The 27,015-nt window shown below is 47.8% G+C and overlaps 1 protein-coding gene across 1 annotated transcript in view; it reads left to right on the forward strand.

Moving 5' to 3' along the window:
• Positions 1–27,015, forward strand: part of SNX29 (sorting nexin 29) — a 497,051-nt gene that overhangs the window by 228,772 nt on the left and 241,264 nt on the right. The window contains exon 14 of the mRNA XM_035022295.1: positions 19,765–19,871. Within this exon, the coding sequence (XP_034878186.1) occupies positions 19,765–19,871 (107 nt within the window). The remainder of the gene's footprint in view (positions 1–19,764; positions 19,872–27,015) is intronic.

Here is a 27,015-nt window from a genome sequence, read left to right on the forward strand (position 1 = left end):
TTTTCTCTTTGTGGAATGGGGAGCCCCTTGGAGGATTTCGAGAGAGCACTGTCATCTGACTTAGGTTTTTGGGGGTCACTTTGGCTGCTGAGGAGACTAGAGTGCAGGGGAGCAAGGGGGGAAGCAGGGGGATAGCAAGGCCGTTATCACAGGAATCCAGGTGGGAGGTGATGGCCGAGAGCTCGGTGGATGGTCAGAGTGGTGGGAAGTGGCTGGGCACTGACAGTGGAGCTAAAAGGATTTCCTGGAACTTGGGCCGCGGTGTGTGAGTGAGAACAGCAAAGGATGGCTGCAAGGAATTTGGCCTGAGCAACCAGAAGGATGCCGTTGCCGTTCCCTGCAATGGGGATGGCTTCGGGCAGAGCAGACTTTGTGGGGGCCAAACGGGAGTTCTGGTGAAGACGTTGCTGAGTTGGAGATAACAGGACATGTTAGAGGAGACAGGAAGGAGACCTGTCTGTCCTGGGCTGGAAGTACAGACATGGAAGGCGTGGACAAATCAAGACACTTAAAGCCCCAAGACTGGAGGAGATGCCTGGGAGAGTGAGTACAGATGGGCCAGGACTGAGCCCTGGGCCTCCCACGTTCGGAGCTTGTAGGAAGGAGGAGGAGGTACCAGCAGAGGTGTTGGAAAAGGGAGGGCCTGGGAGGAAGGGGGACCCCGAGAGAGTGGGGGGTCCTGGAAGCCCAGTGAAGAAGATGCTTGAAGGTGGAGACTGTGAACAACAGTGTCAGATGCTGCTGATGGATCAGATGAGAATAATCTAGTGGATTGGAATAATCTAGCGGCAGCTGGTGGTGACACTGACAAGAGCAGGTCAGTAGAGCAGATGGGGAGACCCTGGCGGGAGAGCATTGGGGAAGGGAACTGGCAACAGCTGGTGTAGGCAGCTCTCTGTGGGTAAGGAGGAGGTTGGCCACAGATGAGAACAAGCAGTTGTGGCAATGAGGGCAGGGATGTGGAATGAGAGCTTGCTTTTAGTAGGCTCCACACCCAGCGTGGAGCCCAGTGAGGGTTTTGAACTCACGACCCTGAGATCAAGATGTCAGCTGAGATCAAGAGTTGGTTGCTCAAAGGTCAGAGTCACCCAGGCATCCTGAGAATTTTTTTTTTTTTTTAAATAGGACAATCAACATTCACCCCACCATTGTTTATTCACTCCACCTGCTGCGCTGCTGTCTGACTTAGAGTGGGGAGCAAGACCCACTTCCTGAATACATGGGCTTTACATCTACGAGAGTTGATGGTGGAGGGGGTAGGTATGACCCTTGACCTCTCCGTGCAGGCGTGACCACCTGCCTTCTGGCCTGCTCCGCTGGGTTTCTGATGACAGAGCCAGAGCACTTGCTCTTCCTGCCTGGCCCTCAGTTCTTCCTCTATCTTCCCAGTTGTGTTAGTTTTCTCTTGCCGTGGTAACAAACGGTCAGGACCTTAGTGCTTTAAAGCCGTGCAAATTTATTATTTTACACTTCTGGAGGTCAGAAATTTGACACAGTCTTTCTGGAGTGAAGTTGAGATTTCGGCAGGATTGTGTTCTTTTCCGGAAGCTCTAGGGGAGAACCCATTTCCTTGCTCATTCGGATGTTGCAGCAATCATTTCCAAGTGATTGTTGGACTGAGGTCCCCACTGCTTTGCTGGCTGTCAGTGGGGGCAGCCCTAGCTCTGCGGCCCTCTTCCAGGCCCGGCGCCCGGCCCCTGCATCTCCGGACCAGCAGCGGCCCACCGACTGCTTGTCACACGTGCAGTCTGACTTCTCCTGCTGCAGCATCTCCTCTGCCTTCCAGCCGGAGAAACTTCTCCTCTTCTAAGGGTCTGTGTGATGAGAGGGGGCCCACTCAGGTCATCCAAGGTAATCTCCCCACCTCAAGGTCTGTGGGCGCTGTGCTGGGTAATGCATCCACAGCTGCTGGGGATTCGCTTGTGGTCCCTGTGCGGAGCCATTCGGCCTCCCACGCTTGTCTCAGTAAGGGCTACCAACTGGTTGCTCAGATGAGAGATCTTGCGAGTCAACCTTAGTTCCTCTGCATACTTCACCTCCCATTTCCGTAAGGAGGTCTTGTGTGCTAGGAGTGATGAGAGCATTAAATACACGCCAGAGATAACCAGTGGTTTCTGATCTTGCTGCCATGAGACTGGCTCAGGCCACCACCATCCCTTGCTGGAATGTTGTAGTAGCTCCTAATGGGTCTCCTCTCTTCCTGTTGTGTTCTTTGCTGTCCATGATTCACATGGCGGTCAGAGTGACTGAAAAATAAGCAAGCAAATTGCATTATATGACTTCCCTGCTTCAGATCCTCCACTGGCTTCGCCTGCTTATGAGAAGAAGATGGAAAACTCTTCTCACAGCCCCGAGGGCCCTTTGGGATCCAGCCGACATCTACTTTCTGTGCTTCTCTGTCACCGTCCGTGCTCCTTGTTGATCATGCTTCAGCCACACTGGCCTTCCTTCTGTTCTTGGAGAAGCCACAGCATTCACTGTTCCTTTGCCAGAATATTCTCCCCTATAGTAGTTCCTCACTGATCTTGTCTCCTCAGAGGGGCCTGATCTCCCCTTGTCTAAAGAGCTCTTCCCCCAAGTCACTTCCTCCTGGTTATTAGATTTTTGCATGGCAGTTGTTATCGTCAGAAATTATCTCCTTTGTTTGCTCATTTGCCACGAACCAGATGTAAGTTTTGGGAAGGCAGTAGCCTAGGCTGTCCTGCTCCCCGAGGGACTGAGTTCATCTGACCCATGGCCACCATTCAGCGTGTATGTGCTGTGTGAAAACATGAGGTTGCAGCATTAGAATTCTAGAACGCTTTTGGAGAATGAGTTGTGTCTCTAAAAGAAAAAATGCTTTTTTCTACTTGACTTATAACACTTCTAACACCAAATGTATGGGGATTTTCTCTGTACCAACCAGGCCCCAAATTTGGGGACACCAACCGGGTGTCCTACAGTGTAATTCAGTTCTGATAAACTGGAGTTCGTACAGACAACACAGCCTCAGGGCACGGTCCCAGCAGATGGCCTCCCTTTCAGATACCAGTCTCAGCCCTAGGTCTCTACCTGTGCTTCTGACCAGCCGGCTATGAATTGGAGTTCCTACCACCCCTTCTTCGGGTTCAGTAATTTGCTAGAATGGCTCATAGGACTCAGGGAAACATTTATTTACATTTACTGGTTTTATTATAAAAAATATTATGAAGTCTACAGTGAACAGCTAGATGAAGAGGTACACAAAATGAGGTTTTCTTAGGTCCTGAGCACAAGAGCTTCTGTCCCTGTGAAGTTGGGGTGCACCCCTTTGCTGATATGTGGATATGTTCACCAATCCTGGAGCTCTCTGAACCCTATAGGTTAGGGATTTTTATAGATAATTGATCACATAGACATGATGGATCATGAACTCAGTCTCCAATCCCTCTCCCCTCCACCAAGGATAGGGGGTGGGACTGAAGGTTTCAAGCTTCTAATCATACCTTGGTCCTTTCGGTGGCCGCCCGCATCCTGCAGCCCACCAAGAGTCACCTCATGAAAACAAAAGATACTTCTGTCAGGAAATTCCAAGGGACTTGGGAGCTCTGTGTCAGGAACTGGGGTCCAAGGCGTGTGTGTATGTGTGTGTGTGTGTGTATGTGTGTATTGCTTATTATTACACAATTTATCTGCCTTTCCACCTTACTAGCTAGGAGGAAGAACTACTTTTTATCTGCCCATACTGCCCATGTTACATGGGACTTGTAATAGTTTGGGAGTTAGTTCATGCATCTAACATCTCCTCAGAGGTGCCAAGTGTGGAGATAGTGGTTATTTTTTTAATCTAATATACCATCAGACACCTTAGGGGACTTCTAGCCTCCCTTGGGAAATTTCCTTGACTCTCGGTAGGGGTAGGACTTCATTCTTATGTCATTATCTGACTGTAATAGTCAAGTACAAAGAGACAACCGTAAGCAGACCAGAAACATCCCACCAGTACAGAGAGGTGGATTCAGCCCTCTGGCTTGGAGTGTTCCAATTCCTTCCCCAGATTCCTCCTCCTCTCCCTTCTGTCCTCTGCTTCCCCCAAATCTTCCTTGCTTTGGGTTCTTAGATATAGTTAAGATTTTCTGGGAAGTTGTCAGGGTTGCAGAACATCTCTGTGGGCCTTTTGAAATAGCCTCCTGGTTTGTCATATATTATCATGTTGTTCCAAATATGTCAAAGTCTGTTTCTCACGTGGGAAGGAAGCACACTCAGCTTCCAGGTGTCCAGGGAATTGTTCAGAGCATGGAGTGATCACGGCCAGGCTACCTGGTCCTTCTGCCCCATCTGAGCCGAGGCTGCGTGGATTCCCTCCCAGCATGGGTCGGGTTGGTGGGGTCACTGGCGGACGTGGCACCCTCCCTCTTTCTGCCTGCCTTCAGCTAGAACAAGCTTGAATTATGCCACGTGTGGGGAGTGTCACGGTGCTGGCTTCCCTCACCCTCCCAGAGTTAGCAGCCTTGCTAAGAGCCGTGACTGAAGGCCCCCTGCCTGGTGAGCTTCATGGAGCCCTGGGGAGTGGGATTATTGGGGCTAGCCCTGGAGGGTCACGTGTGGCTCTTGGGGGTGAGCACTTGGATGTGCTTGCTCTCCTGATAACTAGTTACTGTCTAGAGGACACTCTGTCGTTGCTTAATGCACTGGTTCTCAAACTTAGTGTGTGCATTGAAATTACCGGAGTACTTATTAAAATGCAGCTTTCTGATCCTCCCCTCAGACCTATTGAATTAAATCTGGGAATGTGGCCTTGGAACCTGCATTTTAACACTTTCTGCTCCCATCCTGTCCCTGTCTGGGTGATGCTGATGAGGGTGGCCCATGGTCCACCCTTAGAGTGGCGCCGAGCTAATGCACCTGCCTGTGGGGTCACTACGATGTCTGTGAGCACCCCACCGTCCTCCCTCCCAGAGTTAGCAGCCTCTTCTGCCCTTGCTGCATTTGCCTCTGTCCCGCTTGGACCTTTGCTCTTCCCTACAAGCATCCATCTTTCTTGTTGTTCTGTCCCCTTCGGAGGCAACTGCCATGTTGAGACTCCTTCTGTGCTTCTCTGTGGCCCCTTTTTTCTTTTCATGGTGACTTGACCATATGGTATTCTTTAGAATTCATCAGGGATGTGAGCTTTTTCAACAGGATTTCTTTTCTAAACCAATCAGTCGTGTCCCCCTACTCCCACCCCCTGCCCTCCATTCTCAAACATCAGCAATGACCTTGAGTCTTAGGGATAAGGATTTTTCTTTCATGCTTGTGTTCTGGGTGTTCCTGTTTCAGCCTTGACATTGCTCTGTTGTGGGTGTCTAGAGCAGAGACAGATTTTGAGCTTTCAACATAAATTGTGTGAGCTTGAAAAAAATCTCCCCTTGACAAAGTTCTCTTTCTTAAATCTTTTGTTACCGCTGGCTTTTGTTGACCGGCTTTGTACTTCCGGCTTCAGGTGTGGTGAGCGTCCTCTGGATCTTGTGGGCTACAAAAGGAACTGTAGAGCTGAAATTGACACGAAATCTTCTCAGTTTCATCCACGAGGAACTGAGGCCCATGGCAGTGAGGTGGCATTTCAAGGTCACAGAACACTCTGGCAATCTGGGGCGGGGGGGGGGGGGGGGGGTTGGTGGTGTGCAGGAAGCCTTTGTTAGGTATGACAACATAAGCTTTGCATACCCTTCAACCCAGCAGCTCCGTTCCCAGGAGTTCAAAGAAAAATCTGCGCATGCACAAAGACAGGCAGCAGGCTGTGGACTGTGGCCTTACTGGACTTGGGATCCATTCCAGAGCCTGGTGGAAGGGATGGTGGTTGTGCCCTCTGGTGGCACTGTGATGAGGAAGGTCCACCTGTGCTGGTGGGGTGTGGTCACCCAGGCTGGCTGTGGAGTGACAGGTGGCTCTGTAGCGCGTGTCATTTAGGTGATAAACCTGCAAGAGTACATCCGCATGTGTGTATCTGTGCATATAGTCAGGGAACAACAGCGAGGGAACGGGCGTTGGGGCTGGGCTGGGGTGCTGAGGGTGCGGCTGCCGTGAGGGGTGCACGACTCTTTCTGTGCTCTATACTTAGGCGTTTGAATTTTTTTATTGACCTAGAATTCATGTCACACACAGTTTGCCTGTCTTAAGTGCACAATATACTTCCAGTATATTCACCAAGGTGTGCCCGTGGGACCATCACTACTCTCAAACCCCAGAACATTTCCATTACCCCAAAAAGAAATCCTGAACCCATTAGCAGTCACTTCTCACCCATGGCAACTACGAAACTACTTTCTGGTCTGTGGATTTGCCAATTCTGGACATTTCATATATCCCCCCACCACTATCGGAGAGTAGGGTGTTCCTGGGAAGCCTTCCGTAAGCCGAAGTGGTGTCAGGGGAAGAGCATTCCCTGCTTTCTAGAAGTTTGTGTCCTGCCCCTTGGCATTCACAGCAGACCTGCATTAGTACCGTGACAGATTTTTTTTTTTTTTTTTTTTGTAAAAGGGAAGACCTATGGATTTCTTTTCGTTAGCAAAAACAGGTAGTAATGTAAGTCTTTTGTGGAAGTGAAGTGGCATAATACAAACTTGGGGAAAGTGGGGGCAACTGTAAGTGGAACCAGGCTGTATGTGGCCTCTGGTATCTGGTTTTTTTCACTTAGAGTAATGTTTCCAAGGTTTATCCTATGGTGGCATGTATCAGTACTTAATTCGTTGAAAAAAATTTTTTTAATTTTTATTTGTGGTAAAATACAACAAAATTGACCTTAAAGCACTTTGAAATGTACAGTTGGGTGGTATTAAATATTTTCAGTTTGCCACCTTCCCCACTGTGCATCTCCAGACTGTTTTTAATCATCCCAGAGTGGAACTCTATACCCATTGAACAATAACTCCCCACTCTTCCTTCTCTAGTCCCCAGAGATCACCTTTCCACTTTCTGTCCCCATGAATCTGACTTCTCCAGGTACTTCATATAAGTAGACTCCTACAGTATTTGTCTTTTTATGACAGTGGCTGGCTTATTTCACCGAGCCTGATGTCCCCCAGGTTCATCCATGCTGTAGGATGTTATGCTTAACTTCCTTCCGGAGTGTTTCTAAAGGCTGAATAGTACACCATTGGATGTGTAGACCATATTTTGCTTATCCATTCATCTACTGATGGACACTTGGGGTGCTTCCATGTTTTGGCTATTGTAAATAAGGCTGCAATAAACATACACATTCTCTTGGGTTGAATTTTCTTAAAGAACACATTTGTGCTCATGTATTTTGAATTTATAATGAAATGGGAAGTAGAAAATAAGTGGTCACATACAGAAATTAAATGTTTCTGGATTCTGAGTGTCTTTCCTGGTATGGGACGCTGGCATGAGGACAAAAAACCATCCTGGGAATAGCATTCTCAGTTTGTCTGAAGCTTGCTCAGGTCTTCCCTCTGGAATCAGGAATCCTGTCAATTTCCACCAGGCCAGACTGATGGGGTCACAGGGAGGGGATGGAGTTCCTGTGGAGTGGTGTGATACAGGGGTTATAAGTGGCCAAGTGCTTCCCTCACTTGCAGATGGGGAAGGAGGATGAGTATGTTAGTTCTTGTAAAGTGCTTACAATAGTGCTGGGCACTCAGTAAGCATCCCCTGACTGTTAACTGCTGTGAAGTTACTATTGTGTCTTCTCTTCTTGGATAGGTGCCAATCCACGAGTAATTGTGTGGGCCAAGCGGGAGTGGGTGTGTGCACTCCTTTGGGAGAATATGAACTGTCGAGAAATACAGTGGGTCATCCTATGACCTATTGGCTGGGTTGGGCCTTATACCATGTTCCTGTACCTTAGTTGGCTGAGGTCTAGTGCTATCTACAACAGGGGCATGAAAATACAAAAATGGATTTTTTTTTTCCCCTGTAGTGAACATGTGTTACTTTTATAATTTGAGAAAATAAACTTATTGAAGAAATGGAGAGGAAACACAGACCAAGATCTGAAAGCCATGCTAAATGTGCCTTGTCAGTTAGATGGCTTCTCCAGTAAGAGTGGCCAATGTTGGTTGACCGAAAATCTTGGTCAGTTGGTACACTAAGACTCAAAGAGGTGTCGGTCAGCCAGGCAGGAAATATTGAGAATCTGACTTGTGCCCCGTCTGATTTTGAACATTTAGTGAGTTGAGAGAAACAAGACGGAATCTTGAAGGAGCTTCTAATCTAGGTAGACAGACAAGGTCACACCCCCTTGCCACATTTAGAGCCTGCTTTCTCACACAGGCCCCTGCTGGTTGCTTCACCTGCTTCCTTGGGTCCTCCAGTGGTACCCTGCAAGATGGGTGTGATGATCCCCCTCTTTACCGACCAGAAGGCTGGCTTTGGTCAGCTAAGCATCTTGCAGAAAGTGGCCAAGCTGGGTTCGGAAACCAGGGGCATCTGATCGCAGCTCCTGTGCCTTTTGCTCTGTTATGTCTCTCTTACTGTATTGACGTGTGTCCTTTTCTAACTGCACAACATGGGATGGCTTAGGGTATGACACCAAGTCCTGGGATTGAGGCAGTTCCAAGATTCATCCACATGGGCTTTTGAAATTCCAGGAGTCTCTTCTGAAGAGCGCTTTGTACAGTGATTACCCAAGGAAGTTTCTATTCCCATAAATCCATGGTTTATAGGTGACCCATTTCTGCCTCCGATGTATATAGCCGTGCTGTTTTAAGAACAAATTGCAGAAGTCACACGTGTCTGTTTGAAATAAAATGATTTAAAAGCTTAGAATGAAAATACTGATTGTTCTCTACTGCTCCTACAGCCCAGGTTTCCAAGGTTGACAGCTTGGGTGTACCCTTTGTCCTCGCTCGGACAACCAGGTACACACCTAGATGCTGTCCTTTCTTGCCGTTTCTTCTGCCCTCCCTTCTACCAAGACAGAGCCACACATATTTCTGTGGCTAAATTAATTCTTGAACCTCAACACATTTGCATTTTGAAATGAAACATTTGAAATACTTTGGAGCCGTCCATGTCACCTTGTCTCATTGTTGACAAGTTGACCCTTGATGAACCTCCACAGAGTATGGTCTGGCCCAAAAGTTGTGTTGAGCAAATACTCGCACCACTTAGATCAGGGCAAGAAATCCCTGTGTCTGGCATGCCTAGCTGCATGTTTCATTCCAGCAGAAGAAGTGGTTTTCACTGTCAAGCTGCTTTTCACTTAAGGGGAAAAAACACAACTCTCAAGTTTCTACCAGAGCCTCTGCTGGGCTCCATCACATGAGCAGGTGAAAATGTGCTTGGCGAAGGGTGTGAAGACAGTTCTGGTTTCCTCCGCCGTCATTCCCAGCTGTCCCCATGCATGCGTTATATATTTAGATAATCTCTCGGAAGAGAGCCACGGGCGTCTGAACAGGTGAGCATCTTTCTCTGGAAAGACCTATTTGAGATGGGAGCCTCTCATGAAGAGACTTTTCTGTCTTGGGGGAAAAAAAAAGGCACGTTCTTACTTAACATTTGTCTTAAAAAGTTACCCTATTTTTAATGCTTAGAGTGAGAATATAAAATACTTGAGAGTTTTCTCTTGTTGAATCCTCGCAAGAGGTGTCCCCCTCTCCGCCCCACCATTTTACAGAGGAGGAAACAGACTCAGAGAAATGAAGTAATGAGTCTAAGGTCTCGCTCTCCTTGGTGGCAGAGCCAAGATTCGAACCTAGGGATGCCCTGTGTGTCTGCCCACACTTCCAATTGCACAAAATTCCTCATCTGTTATTAGGAACAATATCCCTCTTGATCCCTTGGTTCCTGGTCCTTATATTGAGGGATACAAAGGACTCTGCGCTCTTTCGATAGATCTCGTTGGCATGGATATCCCATAGTAGGGCATTCTTTGGATAACATGCTCTTGGCTTGACGATCACCACACAAGCCCCCTGCTTTTTTTTTTTTTTTTTTTTTAAATCAGAGAATCCTCTGTGAGGTGGGTGGGTTTATATCAGGTTTTTGAACAATTTGGTTTCAACTTTCTGGAGAGCTGGAAATTTATAGTGTTCTTACACCATGAGGCAACCAAAAATGTCAGGGGGTGTGTGTTTGCATATAGCGAAGTAGGTCTCCTTTGGAGTTTTGGCACATGGTCTTGGAATTCTGACATCTGTGGAAATTGGTACCGCCTCGGTGAGTAGGCTCCGGATGGCAGGGAGACAGTGTGGTGAGTGGGGGAGCAGTGTGGGATTTTGAAACCAGGCAGACTGGGGTCTGTATAACTGGGTCCCTCATTTACAGTGTTAAAAATAAAAAAAGCAACCCACCCCAACCTCTATTTTCTCATCTCTGAAATGGAAATTTTGTGCAGTGGTATTTTTTTTTTTTTTTTTTAAGATTTTATTTATGTATTTGACAGAGACAGATACAGCGAGAGAGGGAACACAAGCAGGGGGAGTGGGAGATGGAGAAGCAGGCTTCCCACGGAGCAGGGAGCCCGATGTGGGGCTCGATCCCAGGACCCCGGGATCACGACCCGAGCCGAAGGCAGTCAGTCAACGACTGAGCCACCCAGGCGCCCCTGTGCGGTGGTATTTTGAGCCTTAAGTGAGAGGATATCCTTCCTCTGGGAGGTGGGGTGTGTTGGGGCTCAGCTAACAGGAGCCTGTTGGGCTCTTCATGGCTGCCCGCAGGTGGTGTGTCCTGCGCCTGTGACCGTGTCCACACGATAGAGCCTGCTCCCACACCCGAATGGAGTAGCCATTCCTTTTCTGTGCGCCATTGCCCATCTGTCTGATGCTACCTTCTTCCCCAGGTACTGTGACATGACATCTCGTGAGAGATTCTACACGGGATAAAGATTTCTTAGCTTTTGGGGATGTTCTACCCCAAGATCGAAAGTAGCTGAACAGCGGCCATGGTCCGTCTCTTGCCCCATCCCTGGAAAACCGTGACATGTTGAGTGCTGAGTGGGTCAAGCCCTCTCTCTCCTGAGAGATTCCAGAAGTTTGCGGCCTGGCCGGCACTGGGTTTGGTGAAGCTGGAGGCGTGCGGGGGCCAGTGGCAGTGTCTCTGTCTTCTGTCTGTGTTGCAGCCCTGGGCCAGGGAGAGGAGCACTGTGCCCCTCGCCACCGTCTTGCCCGAGTTCTCCTTAGCTTTTGCGCCTCCTGAATGCTTGCTGGACCAGGGTCTGAGTGACAGAGTGAGGGATTCTCCATCACTCAGCCGCTGACGGGGGAGTTTTTCTGTCACTTGATAGCTGTCTGACCTTGAGCAAGTCATGAAACCCCCTGGAAACTCAATTTTGGGGGTTGTTAATCTCTCTCTCGCATGTTTACTGTGGGGACAGGAGATACTGTAGTGAAGCTTCAGTCATGAGCCTGGCGGGTAAGCATCACGGTTAGCTGATGAATGCCAGCCGTCCGAGCATCATGCTCCCAACCGCTTTGTGCTGCGTGTCCACCTGCATCAAGTGGCTCATCCACGGCTCTTTGGGGTTGGCCTATTACTATTTTACAACAGGGGGAGACTCAGCTTCCAAAGGGTGGGTGATCTCATCCAGTCCTGTGGTTCTATCATCTCTACCCTATTGCCTGTTGCCTGGATATCCCCAGCCTCCCTCTCCTTGGAACTCCAGACTCCCATGCTACTGCGTTCATGCTGCTTTTTCTCAGATGGTTGTGTCAAGTCTTACTTGTCTGAAAACCAGACTCCTGGTGATCATTCACTCTTCCCTGTCACACCGCCCCTTGCCCAGCTCAGTAAAATGATAGCTCCGTTCCTGAGGCCAAAAATGTTGGCGTTAGCGTGCCTCCTATCTTCACTCTAATCCCATCAAATATATTAGCATCTTCTATGTCTGGGGGGTGTTGTAGCTGGAGGTGGTCTGCTAACTGCACTCCTTGCAAAGAATGGTAGGTTCTTCCTTGAAGGGAGACCTGAGCCATGCCCCCTGCCCCCAGTCATCACACCTGCCCTTTCAGCGTCCCTGCTTACTGCCCTTTCAGCCCCTTCATATGGCTGGTAGAATGATCTTTAAAAAAAGGTCTGGTCATCCTACCTTTTGTTCTGAACCTTTCAGGGGCTTCCTGTTTTGCTCAGAATAGAATATCCTAGCCCACCACCTTCTCTGTGACCTCATTTCCTGTTCTCTCTCGAATCCATTATCCTTCAGCCATGCTGGCATCCTTGCTGTTTCTGGAGCACCCCAGGGCCTTTGTACTTGCTCTTCCCAGGAATGCTGTCCTCCAGGGCTTGCATGGCTCACACCCCCACTTTATTCTGGTCTCGGCTCAGATGGCATCTCTTAAGTGAACCTTTCCTTGCACCGTACTTAATTAACACTCACTACCCTGAGTGCTCATGCTTTCACCACCCCCGTCAGCCCTTCTCACAACCTGATACATTAAATAGTTGTTTATTTTTTGAGGCCCCATTCAAGGGTGAGCTTCATGCTGGCATTCACGGTTTCCCCCTTACTACATCCCTCTATGTCTGGTGCCTAGCGCCTGGCGTAGAACGAATCTTCTGTAGCTAGTCGTTGAATGAATAAAGAAAAGACTTGCTCAGGGTCACTCACTGGGGAGTGGTGCAGCCAGACGTGGCACTGGTCTGATTGCAGAGCCCACACTGTCTTCTTGAGCTTGCTCTCTGCTTGCCAGAGCCAGCACATGGAAAGCGGTGGATGCTGTTGTTATGAAGACTGTTTCCTTTGCTGGAGCAACTGCGGATACCTGCTGGCTTTCGGAGTCATTGTCGCTTTACTCAGGAGGGACCTTTCTTCGCTAGAACCTTCGGGTGGCCCAGATTTCCCATCCCACCAAACCGGGGCTGCTCCTCCAGGGCCTGGCACACTGCCTTGTGTCCATCAGGACGTTCAAGGGAGCCATCTCTGAATTTAAAGTGGTTCTTTATCCTCTTTTGCCACCAGCGTCTCACACTGTTTGCATCTGGGGTCATGCTAAGCTTGTTGAAATTGAAAGCAAAACAGTAACCTTATCATACTGTTTGCCGTGCTGCTCTCCATGGTCTTTGAAGTTTTGCTTAAACCAATTTAGGCAGAAAGCCCCATGTGTTCTCTGGTGCCTGCTAGCGAGGCCAGCATAGTGTCTGCTGCTTTCAGATGACTTATCACAGACACCTCCAAACAGTAATGGCAGGCTGCAAGGAGGTGAGAAACTGTGTCATGTTCGCTCAGTTTAAATGACCTGCTAAGAGTGCTAACAAACCCACAGCTTTTCTGGAACATGAAAAATAGTTCTGATTGAAAGTAAGCGTTTCTGTGCTCCCAAACACAGTTTCAGTGTCTGTTTGGATTTAAAAAGAGAAGGCTTACTGGTTGGGCCAAATTTTTCCATTTGGAGTCTAAGCTCTATAATGAGGCCGTCATGGAAATACCAGAGGAAATTGCTGACCACTCAGAGTATATGCAAGTAAACCAAGTGTAGATTTTCCTCTGAACAGTGTGGCTCTTAAGCAGGTTGCCTGGGCTAATGGGACATCCTTGGCTACACAAAGGACATAGACCTCTTCCCCTTCGACCCAGGCTTGAGACAGCCAGACGGACTTGTGAATGGAGGCCACAGTGAGATGGTGCATTTGAAGATGCATTGTGAATTCTCAGGTGCTGCATCACATAAAGCACTGTTACTGTTGAGTTTTTGTGAGCACCTGCCATACGTGGATGCAGCTCTCCAATTTTGTTCAGCACATTAAATACGGTTCTTCTTTTTGCTTTTGGGCCTATCTCTGTGCTTTGGCTTTTTCAGTACAGCTTAAGTTCCTTATCCAAAATGGAAATACCCAACCCCATAAATGGAAGTTTCTGTCTTGTTGGGTCCTGGCAGCTACACTTGGCTCATAGTCCTTGACCAGGGCAGGCTGTGGAGGCCTGAACACTGTCTGATAACTCAGATTATGGACTGGAAATGTTAACGCTGGAACTGTAGGCTGAAGACTGCATTGCTAACCAGTTTTCAGACCTTGGGTTCCTAAATTCAGGAGCACCTGTAATTGATAGGAATACAGAACCATGTTTTCCTCTTGGGCTATTAAGTTGGCGTTCCCTCCATTTCAGTCTAATAGATCACTTGCAGGAGATGTGCATATTTAAAAAACCCCATCACCAACCTCCAGCTGGATCTGTCACAAATGTTTGTATTAGTTGGGTCGATTGGACTTTCTGAGTTCAATCACAATTGATCCTCGCCCTGCTGCTGGGTTTATTGGGGGATGTGCAGAAAGTATGGAATGGGGATGTAATGTGCTATTTTTAGCTCTCAAACAACTTGATGTTACTTGGGCTTTGATTGTGCTACCTTCCTTGAAGACCCAAATGTTCCCTTGTTCCGAAGGCAGATGAAGTCTTTCTGGCTTGAAAATAAACAATTGAGACACGGTGCTTGTAAAATTTAAACTGACGAATGACTGGCCTCTCATGCCTCGCCTTGTGTTCGCCTTCCCAGTGGAGAGGTGGAAAGGTCTGACTGATGAAATGGCTCCCTTCACTTTCCTTATAACCCTTAAGCCATAGAGATAGTTCAGCCAAATCCAATTCTGTGTTTTCCTTTTCATAAATGTCATCCATGTGGAACCGTACCATCGTCCTTATGACTCCAGGGCCTAACTCAGTAGTCCTACCCAGAGTGCTCTCTGAGGAAGTACCTGTTGAATGATTAAAGGTACTGTATTGTTAATCTCTTGCTGTGTAACAAATGACCCCAAAATTCAGCTGCTTAAAACAATAGACGCTGACTGACTTCAGTTTGTGTGGCGGAGGAATCCCGGTGTGGCTCAGCTGCATGTTCTGGCTCAGGGTCTCTGACAGAGTTGCAGTTGTCATCTGAAGGCTTGATGGGATGAGGATCCATGTCCCCTCGAGTGGCTGCTGGCAGACCCCAGGCTCTGGGTGGATACATCATGGGTCTCTCCGTAAGGCAGCTCCCAAGATGGCAACTGGCTTTCCTCAGTGCGTGGGTGCGGGCACCCAAGACAGAAGCCACAGTCTTGTAAAACTTGATCTCAGAAGCGACATGCCATCCCTTGTGCCACATGGTGCTCATTCGCGGTGAGTGGGTCCAGCCCATACTCAGGGGTAGAGATGATAAGACAGGGTGAATACCAGGAGGGTGGGATCCCCGGGAGCCATCTTAGAGGCTGCCTACCAGGGAGGAAAGCATGGTATAGCTGGGATTCGTTATCTATGATTTTATACATGGGGTAGAAGTTTCTGACTTGCTTGTTAAAGCTGTGGGAACTGAACCAGGGCAATGGGAGGTCAGATAGTTGCAGGGGAAGGTTGGCTGGTTAGTTTCTAAGAGACCTTTTATAAATTCATGACTGTCCAAGGTCTGTTCCCTCGTCTTGAAGGTTCAGAAGCTTATTCATGCATCTTCCTCCTGCAGTGTGGAAGATTGTGGCATGCTCTTAGATGCACCTCCGGAGGGCCTGGTATCTGAGGAGGGAGGGCCAGTGGTTGGATTTCTGAAGAGCTGTGCAGACATCAATCAGGTTGGATGGCCATATGTTTCTGATCAGCAGGATCTCCTTGTGGAGGAAGACAGCCTCACTCATGCAAAGATCAGGTCATTGGGAGCGCACCAGCAGGCCATGCTGTTCACACATCCATCACGCCTTAGATGTGTCCTAGCGCCGGGCTCTGCTAATCAGCCACATCCAGCTTCGTGCTGGGGGTGTCTGCCCTGCCTTGGCAGGCACTGCTACCGCTGGTCCAACTTGTCTAAGTGGAGCCTCCTCTCACGTGCTGTTTTCTTACTTAAGATCAGCTTCGGTGGTTTGTTGTTGAAATCCAGCGTTTGCACGTAGCCTTACCATGGAAGACCTGGCGCTTCTAGCCACCACACCCTCTGCCATTTCCCTCTCCCCACAAGCAGCTGCTTCAAACCTTTTAACGGATTGTTCTGGGAGTTGCCCTGATGCCTCTGAATAGTACGGTCTCCCGCTGCTTGTTGATTGCTCAGCTGGACGTGTTCTCCCTTGATTCCTCACTGTGGAACGGGAAGGAGAGCTTTTCCAGCCCTCCACCCCCTTAGCTCTCCTCTCCCCGCCGACCCCCAGCACAGACACGCCATCTTTCTGGTTTGATTCCTGGGCCATGAATACATTATTAGGACTCTGAAAATGCTATCCAGCTGAGCTGTAAGGTACATGATCATTATTTTCACACAACTTTAAAATTCCTTTTGAGTTAATATCTGGAAAAAAAAAAAATTGGTTCGTGTTGTGTGAACTCCTTACTAACCCAAATGCAAGTGCTGTCTCATGGAGATTGCTGTATGTTAAAAACTGGGCACCTGTCCATTTGATCCTGAGACTGTCTCTCCTGTGGTGCGGGGACCCGTTGTGGCTGGAGGAAGCCTGGCTGCTCTGAGGGCCTGTTTCCTCCAGTTTGCTACTCCCACTGCTGCTCCTTTATTCAGAGAAAATTCATGTGCCATACAGTTCATGCTTAGGAAGTACACGGTCTTCACCTCTCTCTGAATCCAGCGTGTTTCCTCACCCCAAAGAGGAGCCCTATACCCATTAGCACCCCATCCCTCCTTCCTCCTGGTCCCTGGAAACCAGTAGGTGTTTTTGACATTGTGTGTAAGTGGGATCCTGCTGTCTGTGGCCTTTCGTGTCTGTCCGGGCATCTTTCCCTTTGCAGGATGCTTTCAGGGTGCAGCCGCATCTGTGATGGCTGTGTGGGTTCTGTCCACTTTTTGGTTATTATTAATAATTTTCTCACTTCTGTGTTGTATCCTCTATTTCCTAGAAGCTCTGCTTTTTTCTTAGATTTCTTCTCCTCCTGTTTTGGGTGGGGGCCAGGTTAAGATTTTTGAAAGGTGGCGTGTCTGAGGATGTTTTCACCTTCTTATCAGAGGGCTTGGCTTGGTACATAATTTAGGATGTTGACAGGATCACTTATTTGCTTTCTAGCTTGCTGTGTTGCTGTTCAGAGATGCTGTGTCATTTCTAATTGTCTATCCTTTGTGAAAGTTCTCCCTCCACTCCAAAAGGTAGTGTCCTCTTCCTCTTGTCCCTTGTGTTCTGAAATCCCCTGGGAGGTGTCTGAGCGTGGCCCCCCTCCCCTGCGAGGTGTGCTCAGCAAGCTCCTTCGTCCCCACATGCCTGTCTCTTGGTTCTGGGGCGTTTTCTTGAATTAGGTCTTTGATTTTCTTGTCTCTGACCGCCCCCCCCCCCCTTCTTGGGTTCTTCTCAAAGGTAACTCTCCATTTCCTTTTTTGTTTTCCTTTTTGTTATCCTTTGGCTCTGTTTTCTGGAAATTTTCTTACCTTCTCTGCTTTGTATCCAGTGTTCCATTTCTTTTGTCACAGTTTTGCTTTACAAAAGAGCTTTTTTTTTTCCCCTTTATGTGTTCTGCTTTTTCTTCTTTTTAAATACCCCCTTGTTCCTGTTTTCAACTGTACCATCTTCTTCTCTCTCTGGGATTATTACTGATAGTTTGCTTTTTGAGTCTTCTTTTTCCCTAACCTGGGGGTCTTTTCCTTAAAAGTTGTTTTCTCTGTCTGTTGATTCTGGTCCCTGTTTTTCATCTTAAGAGCTTGTCTCAGCTGTGAGGTGCCTTCCGGCCGGCCCCACACAAGTAGGAGTGGGACACGGAACAGCTAATGGTGCGCAGTACTCGGCTCCTGGTGGGGCGAGCCGGCTCTGCCATTTCACTGGAAAGCCCCTCACATGGGTCCCTTGAGGGCTTTTTCTTCAGTCTCTTAGATTCCCAGGACAATATTTTTTACTCCCTGCTTAGAGGTAGGTCTATGTTGGCTGCTGGCTTCTCTGGGAATGGGCAAAGAATGGAAGAAGTTCAGTATTATTTCTTCTATTTCCCGCTGGGTACCCCGACCTTCCCCTTGGTCTGAGCTACAGATTTACCTTCTTCAGAGAATAAACCCCTAGTTTCCTGCAGATTGCTGCTTAAACAGACTTTGTATTTCTTCACTGCCAGCCCCATGCTTACCCCCAGTTCTGGAAGTGTCTCGTATTAGCGGTTTATCAGCCGTTGGCAAGTTAATCAGGTTGATTGTTCCTCTGACCCCATTACAGCCAAGAAGGAAGCTTTCGCAGGCCTGTCACGCTCCTCACCAGTGATCTGCCTGCTTCTCAGCTTCTTGAATTTTGTCATCTGGTTTCCTCTCTCATTCTTGTTTTTCTCAAGGGTGGTGCTACTAGAATTTTTTAAAATGGGCATTTGAATGGGACTCTGAGAGCATGTGAATGTAAATTAATGCATTCAGTCTGTCACCTTTAACTGGAAGCCTGGAAGTTTTCTCTTAATACCTATTTCAGGTTGCGGAGGGTTACTGGGTCACCGTCTGCAGCGGTGGCTGGAGCCGTTGTGACTCCTGGGATGGGAGCATCTTCAGGTTCATTCCAGCGTGTTGGGTGTCGTCATTCAGGGCTGTGCTGCCTCTGGGGCTCGAGCTCGCTGTGGCTTAGGCGGGGGGCTGACGGCACAGATGCAGGCAGCGCAGGTGCAGGACCCCCATTTTTGCTCAGCCTTTGCCCACTTGCCCATTCTCCCCAGGCTCTCAAATCCCAGTTGCCGGGGGGCTGGCCTTCATTACCATCTGCTCCTGCCCTGGGGGGCATCCTCGACTTTGCCGTCCCGGAACACACAGAGAACAAAATCTGCTTAGTCGATGTTTGTTTTCAGACTTTGGGGCGAATCTGTATTCCTGATACACGCCATTGGGGGATTTCCTTCCTGCCCATGTTCCCCTGATTTTCTTGGAATTCGCCTGCTCATTCCCAGTCCTAACTTCCTGCTCTTCCCCACAAAGTGAGCATTTATGGACGTGTCCCTGAAAGGAGGAACAACACCCACTGGTATCTACTGTGCTACTAATTCTTGCATTGATCTGGAAGCCAGTCTCTTGTTAGGATGTCCTTGCATTGTCATTATGCATCGATTTCAGAGCTTTTCCCAAAGCTGCCTAGCTTCCGCTCTACATACGGTTTATAAATGGCAATTCTTAGCGGCTCTTCCTGTACTCTGACCCCCTCTGCCACTGACGTTGAGCTGTAGGCAGATGATGCTGCCCTGGGGAACTTTTTTGTTAGAGAAAAAGAAATGTGACCATGCTAAAAGACGGAAGCGCAGGCTCTTTTGTCAACGTGTTGTCTGTTTTGCCCCCGAACGGGAAGTAGTAACAAGATTATTCCCCAAACTCAGGTGCATCTGTCTCTGTGACTGTTGTTCCGTTTTTATTTTTAAAGATTTTATTTATTTATTTGACAGAGAGAGAGACAGTGAGAGAGGGAACACAAGCAGGGGGAGTGGGAGAGGGAGAAGCAGGTTTCCCGCTGAGCAGGGAGCCTGATGTGGGGCTCCATCCCAGGACCCTGGGATCATGACCTGAGCCAAAGGCAGACGCTTAACGACTGAGCCACCCAGGTGCCCCTGTTGTTCCGTTTTCGTTGTTGTTTTTTTTTTTTAAGATTTATTTATTTATTTATTTGACAGAGAGAGAGAGACACAGCGAGTGAGGGAGCACAAGCAGGGGGAGTGGGAGAGGGAGAAGCAGGCCCTGCAGGGCTCAATCCCAGGACCCTCGGACCATGACCTGAGCCGAAGGCAGATGTTCAACGACTGAGCCACCCAGGCGCCCCACCATTTTTAAATACAGCTTATTATTCACTTCATCGTACTCCTGTGAAAATGTTGTGGTGTGATCCCTGGGCCAACACCCTCCCCTCCCCCCTGCCCTAAAACAAGCTTCTCTTTGGAGAAGCCATCGGCAAGAAGAAAAAAATTTTAACTGGGAGGATAACTTTCAATTACTGCTAAAACGTTTATGGGGTTTCTTTCTTTCCCTAAAGTTGTACCAAATCTTTGGAACGTTGATGGAGAAGTTGCAGTCACCGAGCAGAAGCCGGGCGAAGTGGCCGAGGAGCTGGCGAGCTCCTACGAAAGAAAGCTCATCGAGGTAAGGCTGGAGGCCTCTGCGTTTACTTTGGCTGCCCTGGGGACATTGCGGGGACAGGGCCAGCCTCTTATGCAGATGTTAGCAGCACAATCTGACGCTACTCCCCTCCCACTGCCAACAAGACAAAACACAGAATGGTAAAAGCATTGTACTTGTTGAAGAAAACTAAGAGCCGGTTCTTCAGAAGTCTTAAATTAGACACTTTTGGTGCCTATGGCAAGGAAATAGAGAAAACACAAATATGTCATGTTAAAAATAGGAAAAATGTACTTTTGGATTTGGAGGAGATTAAAAGCGGGAGAGACCATCACGAACAACTTTGATGCTGATAAATGTGCAAATGTGGATGACATGGACTATTTCCTAGGATAATGTTTATTATAACAATTAATTGACGATGCAGCCTACTTATCTGGAGCGCATCCAAAAACCGGAAGAAAGTTATAAAAATAAAGGAGGTGCCCTAGGAGGTAGCAAACCTGGATGGATGGTTTCCTAGTTGTTTGTAGGAAGCCTTTCAAGGAACGTACAAACAGCCCTTTGCTCTTTGTACTTCCTTAAAGCCTTCTCTCTATCTTTATGTATCTCTGTATCTCTGTATCTTGGTTCCAGTCTGCGTTACTCCAGTGTCACAGAAGCTGACAAAGACAGCCGAAAAAGAAACTACAGACTTGTCTCAGTTGTGCATCAATGCATAAAAATTCTAGAAAGGTATCACCCAGTCAAACCCAGTTGTATATGAAAGGACCAATCCACGTGAAATTGGGATTAATTTAGGATCTCAAGGATGACTTCCTGTTAGGAAATTCATCGAGTCAGCTTACTGATAGACTACAGGCTAAACACCAGATACAGATCTTGTTTGGTACCAAACATTCATCATCCATATCTAACGAAAATACTTTTTATTGAAGTAGAGTTGACACACAATGTTACATTAGTTTTAGGTACACAACAGAGTAATTTAACAACTCCATGATAAAAACACTCTTGATCAAGAACAAGGGTACTTCTTTGATAGTATAAAGTGTATGTGTGTGTGTGTGTGTGTGTTTATCAGAAATCATTAATTACCACCATACTCAGTGGTAAAGCTGGAAGGCCAAGTTTTCAAATAGGCAACTAATAGATAAAATACATATGTGTAGGTGTGTGTATATGTTGTGGTCACGTGATGTTGGTATTTATTACGAATACTGTTTTTTGTATACATACATGCATATAAGTATATGATTATACTTGCAGTGCTTTGTGAATATTCTACAGTACATTTTATTTTTGGAGTCAGAAAAACACTGCCATTGCCATGGAGACATGCCTGACCTCAGGGTAGGTTTTAGAAGCCGGGCCCTTTGAGGAGGAGCCCCCTAGCTTATTCCTGGTTCAGGCTGACCATCTTGTGGTCTGTTTCACCTGGTTCCTAATGACCTCTAAAGAAGGGTGGTGAGAAACAGTTTGAATTCTAAATGAAGGGAGCTCAAAGGGGGGATGAGCTGGGGTCTTAGCATAATAGGCTGATAGGGCAAGAGTTATAAACCAGGGTGGAAGTGCCTGGAGGTTGGGGCAGGGACTGTCCCCTCAGGGCCTATCCTCACCCTAGTGCCCATTCTCGCAGTCTCATGCAGTGAGGTGATTGACCAGAGTTGGCTGGTGGTGGTGCCAGGTGCTGGGCCATTATTCCATTCTCAGAAAGCCTGGGTGGAGAGAGGAGAATTGGCCGTGTACCCTCAGGGTTGTGTCAGCCTGTGTGTTTGTCTCCTCTAGGACCTCAGGTCCCTGGAGGGCAGAGACCATGTCTTTTACATCTGTGTATACTTAGCTACCATTTCTTGGCCAATGGTAAATGCTAAATAACCCTTGAATGCAAGTATTTTAAGTTCTCCTAGGACATGGATGTCTCCGGTTTGTTGAATGAAGAACTGATGAACTAGGGAGGGTGGCAGGGTTCTTAGCAGAGTGAAAGTAGGTTGGTAGCCTGTGTTCCTTCAGGAAACCCAGGGCAAGGTGTTCAGTTGTAAGGACTTTGTCAGACCTGCACATACTTTAGAGGCTCGTGCTCATGTCCCGGGGCTCCGGTGAGCATGCTGAGCACTGGGCAGGGGTAGGAGGGGGCAGTGTTCTACATGTAGGTTCTATCAGCTAGAAGACTGATCTGCTCATCAGTAACTCCAGCTCTGGAGGGTTCAAGAAGACTGTGGCTGGCCACTTGACCCACTGAACAAAGCACCATAGTTCATTGGTTGGGTGGGAGGTGGGGTGGTTGATGGAGTGTTTTTTGAGTCCCTGCTTTCTGCATAGGGGATGGCAAGGACAAAGGTCCTGCACAGGGAAAGAGTTGGCAGGTTCGAGGACCAGAAAGGAGACCCCAGGTTTGTCCCAGAGCAGACAGGGAGAGCGGTGGCGCTGTGGCTGCTGAAGTTGGTGGGCCAGATGACAGGGCCTTGGAGGCCGTGTCGTGGCCGTGCCACCACCCGCTTTGGTGGTGACAAGAGTCTCACTGTCTCACTGCACAGACTTGAGTGATATGCAGGGAAGACGACGGCGTGATGCGAAGTTACTGTCCGGTTCACTGGGATTGTTGTTCTTGTTAGCCGTCACATCAGAGGGAGTGGCGGTTGGGGTGTAAGGATCTCTTGTCAGCCTTAACTTCCTGTCTGGTCCTCCATGACTCCCTTACCCAGTAGTAGAGCGGGTGGCTGTTGTTGAGGAGCTGAGAGAGATGTGAGCTTGAAGCAGAGATGTTCTCCTTCTGCATTTACTGCCCCAGGCTGATTTTTCATTATTTTCTGATGGCAGAGTGAGTGGCCAGTCATCTTTCCTCTTTGAGTATTAATAGCATGCCATTACGCCAAGACCTTTGCTGAACCCTTTAGGTTAGCAGTAATCAAGCACTTTACAACATTCTTTGTGATGCTCATCTGTCATTTTGTCAGTGGTTGGTTTTTACCAAGGAGTTCTAAACACATGTCGACTGGAGTAATGAAAGCATGTGGGGGAAGAGTTGATGCACTTCCTTCCGTTTCAGAAGGGCAGAAGAAGAGGCATTTCATTTTATGTAATAGGACTATTCAAAGAACCCCCACGGTTGAATTACTCTTTTGTGATTCATCCCAATGAACAAGGAGTTCCTGAACATTCTTTCTCTAGTTGTCTCTCAGAGCCTTAAAACCACCTCGTCCACCTGCACACACATATGCTGCACACGACACATGAGTGCTCAGGGACCCGACACCCACACTGCCGACAGCTCAGTACCCAAAGTCAACGTTGTAAGCTATCTTTCAGTGGCTGGAGAGCATCGGGACCAAGGACTGGAGATGGAGAGATTGTTCTGACACCCTTGAAAACGAGAAGGAAAGCAAAATGCTGGCAGGTGTAGGTTCATCTGGCAGGGGAGAAACCTGAATATAAAAGCACGAATTACCCAACAGCCACTGCGATATGGGCAGCTAGCTGTCAGGTGCACACTTATGTCCAAGCACTGCGCTAAGGCTTACACGGAGATCAACTCACATGATCCTCAGCAGCCTTTCTCGAGGAGGATGCCGTTCCCAGATGGAGCTTTGAGAAACTGAGTAAGGTGCCCAAGATTTCTCGGCTTGGTAGGAAGCAGGGCTGGATTCGAATTACGCAGGCCGTCCAGCAGCACAAACCTGTATTCTGTCTGCCTGCTCCGGAAGGCCATGCTCATGGAAGAAACCAAAGGCGGATCTGGCAGAGGAGTAGGGACCGCCCCTGGTCCCAGTGGAGAGAATGGGTAGCAGGAGGAAAACAAGCAGTAGAGAAGAGGGAGGGTGTGGCACGAGCTGTTTGCAGCAGCGCTGGGAGGGGCACACCCCACACTCTTAGTTACAGCGGAAGGGAGCCAGCGCCTCTGGGCAGGAATTACCTGCTTCCAAAGCAAATGTAATAGAACACCAGGCTGGGAGCTCCTCGAGGGAACTGTAGATGATACCTTTTTAATGGTGTATTAATTGCCTAACACGATTCCAGCGTCCAGTAGGAGCTCCATAAATATTGAACAGAACGTCAGTCTACAGAGAGGATTCAGCTGTTCAGTATAGTGTTTATAAATAAAGTGGTAGGTGTGACTTGGGAAGTCCTGGATGGAGCGTGCATAGTACGGGGCACCACTGTAGCTCAGGATAGAGGGCTAGTGGGAGATAACATGGGTTCTTTAGAGGAGGCAGACTCTTCTAACATTTAATTTCTGGAGGAGTTTTAGCCTGGAGAGTCTGGAGAGGACCTCGAGGGACAGATGGACAATTCCAACAACTTCAGCATGTGTTTATTGAGGACCGTCTAGGTGGCCAGGCTTCATCTTCCATCCTCCTTCTCTCACGGTTTTTCCACCCCCAGGAGCAGTAGAGTTGATGGTTCTAGGAGGTGATTCATGGGAGATGTGAGTCAAAGCAGAGATGGTCCCGAAAGGGCGTTTACTTCCCTAGATTGACTTTTCCTTCTTTTTTGATGGCAGCGTCATTGATGTTTCATCAGTGGGTAGCATTAGCTCTTCATTGCCCCCCAGGCTGGTCCTTGGTCACAAACAGGAGTAAGATGCAGTGCCTGTCTTTGGGAAGACAGGTGAGGCAGGCACATCTCTTGGGATCATTAGGGAGCAGGGTTGAAGCGCAGATGTAGAGTTAGGCCTCATGGGTTCCTAGGGCCATGTCCTTACCAACCGTTCTGCAGAGCTCAGGCACTTTATGGGAGCTTCTAGAATATGTTCCTCCCTTTTTCTTTGGGACTGTTAGTAATGAAGCTTGGAATTTCTTCTGTAAACTTCCCATCTGTCTTGAAGATCTAGACATCAGGGGAAATGGATTTCTTGTCACCAAGGGTTTTGAAGATAAAAAGATAACGGACATGTCCAAGAAAGATCTAAGATTCTTCTTTACTTCTTTTAAGTACGATTCCTTTGGTTTAGACTCTCCTGTAGAGATTTTCCCATTCTTCTCCAGCCATTGTTGTCAAGAAAAATGTAAAATGCTGGTGGCATTTGGACTTTGATCCCGCATCTCTTCAGCCTGCCTTCTACAGCCTTGTGGCTTGACGAGCACACCTGTCCCCATCCGACAGACCGCGTGCAGATTTGTCGCTTACTGCCCCGTGTTCCGGGTGGGCGGGTGGTGCTCCTATCCTCTCTAAGCCTCCGTTTCTCCCATCAGTAAAATGCAGCTAAGGACACATGCTGGCAGGGTTGCTTTGAGGATCGAATATTAAGAATCTAGTTCAGTGCCTGTAGCAGACAGGAGGTAATTTTGTGCCTTCTTTCCTCCCTTCGGATGATGATGATGATGATGATGATGATTTGAATGACCCCTCACCACAGCTTGCTCTGTTGCGGGGAGTAAATCCCAGTTCTCGGCCCTTCTTTGGCCCGGGGCAGAGGTGTGTCTGAGCCAAGGCCAACAGGACTGTTAGTCCTGCGTGGACAGCAGCAGTATGCGGGAGGGCTGTTCATTCAGTAGCAGCCTCCTGCTTACTCCTGTGGTTCCTGCTGAACTTGCCGGAGCTGTTCTGGTTCCAGTCCCTTCTCTGAGCCAGTTTCTCCCACTTCTCTGTTCACAGGAATTATTTTTTTGTTAGGTTAGAATCTGTTTCTTTTACTAATGTCCAAAGTGCCCTAGCTCATAGGAAGCTTTATTTATACAGTTGACCCTTGAACAACATGGGCTTGAACTGTGTGGGTCCACTTATATTGGGGATTTTTTCAATAAATACAGTATAGTACTGTAAAGGTATTTTTCTCAACATTTTCTTTTCTTCAGATTACTTTAAGTATACAGTACATGTAACATACACAATACGTGTTAGTTGACTCTGTTCTTGATGAGGCTTCTGGTCAAGAGTAGGCTATTAAGTTTTGGGGGAGTCAAAAGTCACATGCGGATTTTTGATGGTGCAGAGGTTGTACCCCGAACCTCCACATTGTTCAAGGGTCAAGTGTGTGTGTGTGTGTGTGTGTGTATGTGTGTGTGTGAGAGAGAGAGAGAGAGAATATGATCAGTAGATGATGCCATTTCTCCTTCTGTTGTCTCCTCCCAGGGCTCCTTTACCACCTGCCTTCTTTGTACCTAAGTTTTGACTTACAGCCGCGCACCCCCGCTGTCAGTTGCCTGTGGGTCCTGTGCTTGAGTACTGCCAGTCCATCCTCTGCAAACAGATCTTCACTTCCTCCCATGTGTCAGGACTCAGCTAGCTGTTGATTGATTTTTCAAATTATAGGATACTTATCATTTACTGTATGAGTGTAGTTAGTCCCTGAATTTTTGCTCATGGGTGAAATAAATGGTATATTAGCAACATTTATTCTCCTTATAATGGCAGGTTACTATTAATGGAAAAGTAAGCTCAAGCTGGTAAAAAACACATTCATAATCACATGTTGTAGATAACTGTGAATGTGATCATCATTTCAATAAAATGTCGAAGTTCCTGAGGCAGCCGGGACCTTGGGAGCAGTAATACCACCAGCACTTGCTTTGTAAGTTGGCACTAGAAGTATCCAGCACGCTTGATGTATCTGAGAGTCATTTTTATGCAAAAGAAAGATGAGCTTTTAAATAAAGTATTGTATCCCATGTAAGGACTTGGGATAAAGAACTCTGGGTTGAGATCTACATTAAACTGATGCTCAAAATGAGAAGAGTGGTGTGACTTTGTTTTTATTTTATTTTTTATTTTTTAAAGATTTTATTTATTTTTATTTGAGAGAGAGAATGAGAGACAGCACGAGAGGGAAGAGGGTCAGAGGTAGAAGCAGACCCCTGGCTGAGCAGGGAGCCCAATGTGGGACTTGATCCCGGGACTCCAGGATCATGACCTGAGCCGAAGGCAGTCGCTTAACCAACTGAGCCACCCAGGCGCCCTGTTTTTATTATTTTAGTCACAACATGCTGAGTGATGGAGAGCAGGCTCTCACCTCCTTGGGAGGGGGAAAGATGGGGTTTTCTCAGGAAGCAAAACAGTTGAAGGGCTTGTTAGGTATGACTGAAAACTGGTGAGGAGTTGGGGTAGGTGTAATTCTCACTAAAGCATGAACGACTAACAAGACTAAACCTCCAAGGACTTCTTAAAATCTTTTTATTATGGAAAAGTCAAAACATGTACAAAGCCAGAACAGCCTAATGAGCTTCTGTAC

This window comes from Mirounga leonina, unplaced genomic scaffold, assembly GCF_011800145.1.
Source record: "Mirounga leonina isolate KUSES-001 unplaced genomic scaffold, KU_Mleo_1.0 Mir_175, whole genome shotgun sequence".
Lineage (NCBI taxonomy): Eukaryota > Metazoa > Chordata > Mammalia > Carnivora > Phocidae > Mirounga > Mirounga leonina.